At 47.7% G+C, this 8492-nt stretch overlaps 1 protein-coding gene across 1 annotated transcript; it reads left to right on the top strand.

Annotated features, from left to right (window-relative positions):
* Positions 1-3795: 3795 nt before the first annotated feature.
* LOC136464076 (uncharacterized) lies at positions 3796-4878 on the top strand. Its single transcript, XM_066463034.1, has one exon. It carries the CDS (start codon positions 4116-4118, stop codon positions 4578-4580), a length of 465 nt encoding a protein of 154 aa, XP_066319131.1. The 5' UTR covers positions 3796-4115; the 3' UTR covers positions 4581-4878.
* The last annotated feature ends 3614 nt before the right edge of the window (positions 4879-8492 follow it).

The following is an 8492-nucleotide window of genomic DNA, read 5'->3' as shown; positions in this document are numbered from 1 at the left end:
AGGAAAACTTAACATTGGCCTTCTCAGCAGCTTTTCTGAGCCTTTGCAGGCTAACTTATTCTTATTCTGATAGTCAAGTGGTGCACCATAAAATTATACATCACTAAGAAAAGTGTCACCATTGGTTGCCTTGACATGAAAAATATGTCAAAATTAAGAATTACAACACCTAATTCAACATCTTGGAATATACACTCAAGTGGATACCTTATTCTACAATATATGTCTGTGTGGAATAGTCCTAAAGCCACACATATTTATACGGTGAGTATAACATACTTTGTTTTAAAATTTTATGAGAGATTTTTAAGACACGCAATATTATCCATGTGACATGAACTAATATTTACATATATACTCGAACATGTGTGTACATGATTATATAGAGATGCAGCGAAACTTATTCATGGATTTATTGGCGTATGAAAGGAATGGATATCGGAGAATTCTTTCTGTCGATATAAAATATTATCTTAGCCTTATCACGAAAAAGTCTATACAGTAGAGTTTGTGAGCCTACGACGTCGCGCTCTCCGTGACTGTGTTAATTTCACGAACTTTGCTTTTTGAATTAAATGTCACTTTAACGTCGGTATTTAATTTAACAGTATTGTTATCTTATCGTGCGATCCGTGTATTTTTAGTACAAAAGATTTAGTTGTCCCGTATCAACGTACGGGCACGCTACCTAGCTATATGCTAATTAGAGCACGAAGAAGCACAGGGGAATGGACCTATATACGAATGGTGGGAATATTCGTTTAGGAAATTGCAGAAGGTTCAACAGTCTCATAATGTATAACCTGCACATCTTTTATTTGGCACCACTGATGTTCTCAAGTAGCAGCCACTTTTTAATTTCAGGTCTGCATGCTGAAAACACTAAAATTAAGGATCAACCTCATTGAGTCGTCTTGCTTGATCTTTGCCAATTGTTTTCTTCCATGCATGATTATTATTTCCTTCCATGCATGTGGCTTCAGGTGATCGATTTATTTTCTTCAAAGCAGACGGGGATCGCAGGGATGACAGTTTCTTTTTTTATCGCGCGGGGTATCGCATGGCCGGAAGGGAGGAGTCTTGCTTGATCTTTGCCAATTGTTTCTTTACATGCATGATTATTGTTTCCTTCCATGCATGTAGCCTCATGTGATCGATTTATTTTCTTCAAAGCACGCGGGGATCGTAGGGATGACAGTTTATTTTTCTATCGCGCGGAGTATCGCATGGCCGAAAGGGAGGAGCGACCCAAAAAAAAGTCACATAAAAAAATAGTCTTACTTTTAATCTTTTTAGTTGTAGGAGATATTATGCGGAGTACTTTATTTAATAGCTAAGTCGCCGAACAATGAGTCTGGCGTATGGGCCACTGCGACGATGGCGACGCTGTGCGCAGCACGTGATGTAGGAGTAGTACTGTACCGCACAAGATCAAGGGGGGTGTTTGGTTCAGCCATGAGCTCCTAAATCTAGTCACATTTAGTTATTTTTTACCAAAACACTATGACTAAATAGGATTAAAAGAGCTTTAGTCCTCTTTAGCAATTCTGGAGCGGTTAAATGAGACTAAACCATTTAAGAGGGACCAGGGGCGGACACAGCTACCCATCTCGGAGCAGTGGAACCCCTGTGGAGCCCCAATAAATTTTTAGGCAAAGTTCTATAGTGTATGAGGGCTGAGACTTAAGATCGAACATCAGTGTTGTTTAGCCCCCCTAAAATATTTACTGAGTCCGTCGCTGAGAGGACTAAAGTTTAGCAATCCCCAACCCCCAACCCCCAACCCCCAAACCACCACCAGCCTAGCTCTGTCCATGCATGTGAAGAAAGCTAGGCACCGAGGCCTTGTTTAGATTGTAAGTTTTTTCACTCTTTTTTCATCACATCAAATCTTTGGACACATGCATGGAGTATTAAATGTAGATAAAAAATAACTAATTACACAGTTTGATTGTAAATTACGAGACGGATCTTTTGAGCCTAGTTAGACCATGATTGGACAATAATTATCAAATACAAACGGAAGTGCTACAGTGCCAAATACTGATTTCTAACGTCAATCTAAACCAGGCCCGAGAATATTTTAGTTGATTCGAATGTTTTTGCGCGATGGTTTGCATGGCACCCAAAGAAGAAACGGTTGCTGGCTGCTCCGAGCTGCCTGCCAGTTCTCCACTGCATGTTCCTTACCTCTTCCTTCAAACACGGCAGGCATGCACTGTACACTGCCACAGAACCAGATTGGTCGATGCCCCCTTGCAGAAGCCAAAGACTGCGTACTTCCGTTGACAAGTTAGTTATAGTAATCATAAGTAGAGGACACTAACCCTTCTTAACAAGATTGGCACGTCTAAGAAGCATCAGCAGCAGAGCAGAGGAATTCGTTTCACACACCCTGCCCCGGCAACTGCGGTGTAGTAACTTGGCTCGTCTACGCACTCAACTCAACTCCCATATCTGAGCTGGTGTTGCGATCTTCTTCTTGTTTGCGCAGCCACTTGGCGTGCTGCCGGAAATAATAAGGCTGCCGCTACCGGCGTCGTCGCGCGTCGCTAGGCTCGGCCGAGTCACAGGATGGCTAGCTAGACGCTCCAGCTTTCAGGCCGCGTAGATCTTTGGGATGCTAATATAAATATAATCAGCATGCTGTTGCGGTTTGATCTGCATCCCTGGTTTAGGAGATCGAAATTTCTTTGAAATCCTAATCCTCGTGGTGGTTAACCGGCGGTTATGTGCTAGCCTGCCTGACGTCTTTTTCTTTGTTGGATCGGAGAATATATAAAAATTTGGGATCAGTTTTCATCAGTGCCCTGCGAGAGTGAGGTTCGGCTAGCTCTATCAGCACAACTAGCTTGGTGATCACGCAGGTGCTCGATCGACGTCCCGTGTACACGCAAGGATTCGATCGATCCGGAGCCCTGAAAGGGACACTTCTAATAACCCCGCATAGATGCGAAATTTTTTGGCTTTGAGCTACTGTAGCACTTTCGTTTGTATTTAGCAAAAATTGTCCAATTATGGACTATTTAGGCTTAAAAGATTCGTCTCGTCAATTACGGACAAACTGTGCAATTAGTTATTCTTTTTTATCTACATTTAATGTTCCATGCATATGTCGCAAGATTTGATGTGACGGGGAATCTTGAAAATTTTTGGATTTTGGCTTGCATCTAAACGGGACCTAATATCGGAAGATTTTGAATTTTGCTCAAAACACCTGCCGCCGTTTCAGACGGACGGTCAGCACTATTGGCCCTGTGTACCTCCAATGCCAATGTACTTGATCTGGAGCGTCTAAATATGGGATCTGATCGATCACACAATTCAACTGGGAGATGCGGACGTATACTTGTACGTGCACGGCCACGTACCTGGCAAATTAGTACGTATCTAGCTGACTAGCTAGGCAGAAATGTGGCAGCGAATACCGATGCCGAAATGGTATCATTGTGGAGCGGCAGCAACTAGCTAACGATCGATGTCTATGTCAAATACGCCACCTTAACCGAATGTACGTAGACTCCACGAGTCATCGGGGGTGGGGGCTTTGTGGCAACACGTTACTTGCAAGGGCCTCTCCCTCCGGCCTCCAATGATTCCTCCATCTCACTCCACGAGGAGAGGGACACCCATGTGAGGCGCCCATATCTTTATTCAGCTCCCATCTCAATTAGTCCCTGTCTCATGATTGTTTTACATTAGAGTCTTAATTAAAATAAGGTACCACCTCAGTTTTCATTATTTTTACTTTGTCAAGCGCTCCAAGCGAAATTTTAATTTTAATCGGACAGATCACAGGGTCGACGTAGTAAGGCTGGTCCAGGTGTGTCATGGACACCGCGGAGCGTATTTGGAGGAGACAGTTGTGGCTGCGCTCACCCAAAGGCGAGGCGTCGCCAGCTAGTATATAAAAGCATGCTGGTATGGGCGTCACATTACTCGGCAGCCCACACATTCACTTTGCTTTTGTGCTGTAACTTGCAAGGAACGTCGGCGAGCGAGCGGGTCAGGCAGGCCGCAGGCGCACAGACTCCTCGCCCGTGCGCGCGCGCGGCCAGCCACCCGCCGCCCCAGCCCAGAGACGGACCACCGCCCACCGGCTGGCGGCGCTCCCGATGGCGTCCAGGTGCTTCTTCCCCAGGGACGCGGCCGCCGACGGCGGCCGGCACCACCACCAGCACCAGCAGTCGAAGGCCGCGGCGGAGGCCCTCGAGCAGCTGCACCACGGCGGGCGCCTCCTGTCTAGGAAGGACGTCGGCGGCGCGGTGCGCGTCAAGATCGTCGTCAGCAAGCGCGAGCTCAAGCAGATGGTCGCGGCGCTCGGCGACGGCGCTGGTGGCGCGGTGACCGCGGTCGCCGCCGCCGCGGTGGCCACCAGCGAGCGGCACCGACGACAGCGCGCGACGACGGCGGGGGGCTCGTCGTGCGCGGCGGGAGCGGCAGGAGGACCGGGCGCCGAGCAGAGGCTGCAGTCGCTGCGGCGGCGCAGCATGCGGAGGGCCGCCGAGGCGGCGCGGCGGATGCAGGCGACCGGGGAGTGGGAGCCCGGCCTGCAGAGCATCCCCGAGGAGGTTTTCTGAACTGATGACTACCAGTAGATGATGGATTGGTGGCGTTCTTTTCTTTGATGGCTAGTAGTAATCTCTTGACTAATTATGGGTTGGGTGGGGTACGTTTTGGTCACTGCCTCGCTGCTAAGTGCTGCTAGTAGATGCATGTGTACAGCGCTGTTTTGCTTTGGGCCCTCGTTATCACGGGTCCAATGGCTGCTTCATCATAGTCCTCCGCGAGTTTCTGCATTTTGCCCTGTGATTGTTTTTTTGGTATGGACCAAAAGAGGAGGAAACTAAGAGATGTGTTTTGGACCTTGGATCACAATGCAAGTGCTGATGATTGATGAACTGCATGATCTCTCAATTCTGTAGCAGTACTAGCCTCCAACCTGTTGATGGAATGACGGGTGATGGGTTATGTGAGGAGGTGGTGGTTCAGAGTAGCTGCGCTGCCGGTGCCAGGATTTCTTCTGTTTTCTCTCTTGTCCGGCAGTGAAATCTTTGCCGGTGCTCTGTTCTGTGTGTGCCACTGTGAGGCTGTGTGAGCCCGTGAGTGAACGAAAGGGTGAATCGAGAACTCGACATGTGCATGTACTACTATTTACTGTCGAGCAATAGTTTTATCTTGTGTTGTCTGTCTCGCGGCCTTTTGGTTGGGCTTGGGCATGGAACATAACCAAAAGTATCCAGTGGTTAGCTAGGAGCCAGGCAAAGGAGCTGAGCACCGGTGCCAAGATTCCATCGCACATGGCCAGATGGCTGTCGTATTAAACAAACCGATGGCTGCTTGTTGTTTCTGTTATCCACTGGTATGGCTTTGCCGGCATGTTATGTTGTGGCTCCTATCGATTCTGTACGTACGGGGTTCCCATGTCTCTGCGTTGTACTGTATAGGATTTGGAAATCATAGCCCTATTCGTTTGCATGGCGTATCAGTTATTTCTATAGTATTTTTCTTTCACAATAAATCAGTGAACGATACTTTTTAGCCTGGCTCTTCAGAGTGCCGATGATGTGTGGCTCCCCAACTTTACACCCTGTTCGCTTGATCGTATCAGCCATGCTTATTAACTATGATACAGTGTTCTTCTCTCACAACAAAATAGCATCAGCCGGCTTATAAGTCATAGAAACGATCAAGCAAACATAGTGTTTATTTGAAGTACCAAAGCGTTGTATATTTGAAGTACCAAAGCGTTGTAGTCTCGTATGATCTTTTCTGCGACCTTTTGGGTAGTCTCTGAGTTTAAAGCATAAAAAAATGGGGTTCACCAGAAATGCCTTTCTGTGTCAGGATCATGCATACACCGCATTGTATTGTATGTAATCCGATATGCTTGACACTACGCAATCGATTCGGCGTCGACTAGTCTTGTGCTCCATAGGCATACCTATGAATTCAAGTTTGGCAAACACATCCCATCCTGAACCGTGAAGTCCCAACACCAACAACAAATCATTGCGAACTTTTGACGAGCTTTCAATGATGCGTGCCCAGGCCTGATGAACCGCTAGCCTCCCTGCTTTCAACCTCTGGTAGTACCATCAGGCCAGACCTCCATCAATCAGACAATCGCTCCATGAACCACCGTTCTGCTGCCGGCCAAGCTCGGAGCAGCGATTAGGCAGCATTTATGCCCTGCTTTTGCCTTCTGTACTGGGACATTGACATAGAAACGCAGAGCCATGCAGCACCGAACCGCCCTTGCCCCGTTTCACGCCCGTGTGGTTCCGGTGGACTGACAGCGGACGGTGCAGCGTTGATCGGTCCCTTCCCGCTTCGAAGAGCATCGCCATTTTCAGGAGGAGCGCAGCAGCCGCACATCTTCCTTTGTGCATGCTTCCACGTCCAGTCTAGAACGCGTCGGTTTCTGCAGAGTGCAGAAACGTGTGTGCGAGATTGATCGAAATTTTGACGCCGCGTCGTCCTCGAGAGCGAAGGCGATGACCGGGGACTGTGCTCCTGAATCTAGGAACATTTGGGAGTTCGAAAACGGAGAGCGTACGGGTTACTCGCGTTGACATTGAGACTGCTGCATCTTTCCCAAGTTCCCTCGTTGCAGTTGTACTATACGGAGTACTCCCTTTTTACGTATGGTTGCTGCAACGAACCTACGTTTGTAGACTTGGAAGTCTACACACAGTAGGTCAATACTCAAAACCCCGCTACTTCTTTCACTAGATAGCGTGGACCAATGCTCTCGTCGCGTGAATGCCATCACATGGTTTGCTCCAAGTGTAATTCAATATACTATTCCCTCTGTTCTCTAACATGTTATTATGCCCTGTTCGCTTATCTGATAAGCCATGGCTGAAAGAACTATTGACTGATTTGTTGTGACAGAAAAATACTGTTCGTTGGCTGAAAAAGTACAGCTTATAAGCCAAGCGAACAGAACGTTAATATTAGGTTTATACTATTCTAACATTTCTGTTTTTAACCATCAATTTTAAAAAATCTCGTATGCGTTAACATCATAAGGTTTAGAGTAAAGTCCAATTCACCCCTGAAATAGTTGCTGGATTTTAAAGACCTCTCGAACTTCGATAACATACCAGACAAAATACCTGCCTTGACCTTTCCAAAGTAATTTCTTTGTTGGTTTTGCTGATGTGACAATGGGACCCACCTATCATTTATATACCTCTTGATTGAAAAATCATTGCATTGCAACACCACTTTTTTCGGGATAGCTGTGCACCTCTTTTTTTTCAAAAGTTTTGAGCCTCTCATCGCTTTCACAAAGTCATGAACCTCCACTAAATCAATTTGTGTGCAAGGACTAACAATTGATTCTTTCACATACATATGAACCGAATTAGATCTACAAGTTCATATTTAGGTCTCTTTGGCATGGTTTAAGCTCCTAAAAGGGCTTTGTGTCGTCTCCTTCTAAAATGCTCCATCTTCGCTTCTTTTGTAAAGGGCTCTGGTTGCTCTTATGAAGCAACTTCTCTGGTGGAGCTCAAGTGATTTGAATAACGTTTGGCAAAAAGGCTTCAATACTCGTTTTGTAATAATTTCTCTCAAGTTTGAGAGAGTCCGAAGTCACTATTTTTCTGATTTCGTCTCCTTGGTAAAAAAACGCTCCGGTTGCTCCGGACTCCTTATAAGGACTTGTTTTTTTAATGGCCGTTTCATAGAGCTCCTTACAAGAACAGCAAGAAGACGAAGCTAAAGCCGTACCAAACAAGGTCTTATTAAACAATACAAAGATATTACAGAGAACAAACATGTTTATCACAACAAGGCAAGTGAAACTTTGGGTCTGCTTGGTTGCGAGCTAATTTTTGCCATACCTTTTCACTCGTGATGGGATTTCTTTCGTGCCACTAGAGGCTGGGCTCTGTTTCTGCGATCACTCGTGGCCCGGGATTGCTTCCACGCCGGGATGGTCCACGGGAGTTGGGCCCGAACCCGGCTGTTCTCGGCCCAAACGAACATGGCCTCACTGCGACCGCCGCCGTCACCCTCGGGGTGGTCTTCGGCCGCAGAGCAGGAAGCCAGGAAGGCAGCAGGTGGCCCATCCTCCTTCCCTAGCTGCGGCTCCTCCACCGCCTCCACTCGCCGCCCTTCTCTGCCCCCGCCTCCGGCCTCTCCTCGGCCCGGCACCGCCACCGCTGGCCGCCCCCGTCCTTTCCTTCGCCCGCATGCCTTGGCTGCTGTCTCTCCCGCACGCAGCCTTGTGAACGAGCCCGAAATCTGGTGCGGTGATCAGCGGGTCGAGTAGGCGAGGAGCAAAGGTGCCAAAGGAGCAAGCGGAGAGAGAGAGGCAGGCAGCGGCCGTCGACAGCAGCTCGCGGAAAGGCGGAGGAGCAGGCACACATCCCCAGCGGTGGCGCGGCAGCAAGTTGGTTAGTGACTGCGGCTCCCTCTAGTTTTTGAATTCCTATTGATCTGGAGCTAGCTTCAGTAGCTGAATGTGGGCATTTTCAAAT

The sequence above is a fragment of the Miscanthus floridulus genome, chromosome 7 (genome assembly GCF_019320115.1).
Source record: "Miscanthus floridulus cultivar M001 chromosome 7, ASM1932011v1, whole genome shotgun sequence".
NCBI classification, from domain to species: Eukaryota; Viridiplantae; Streptophyta; class Magnoliopsida; order Poales; family Poaceae; genus Miscanthus; species Miscanthus floridulus.
This window is presented reverse-complemented; position numbering and strand designations above follow the sequence as displayed.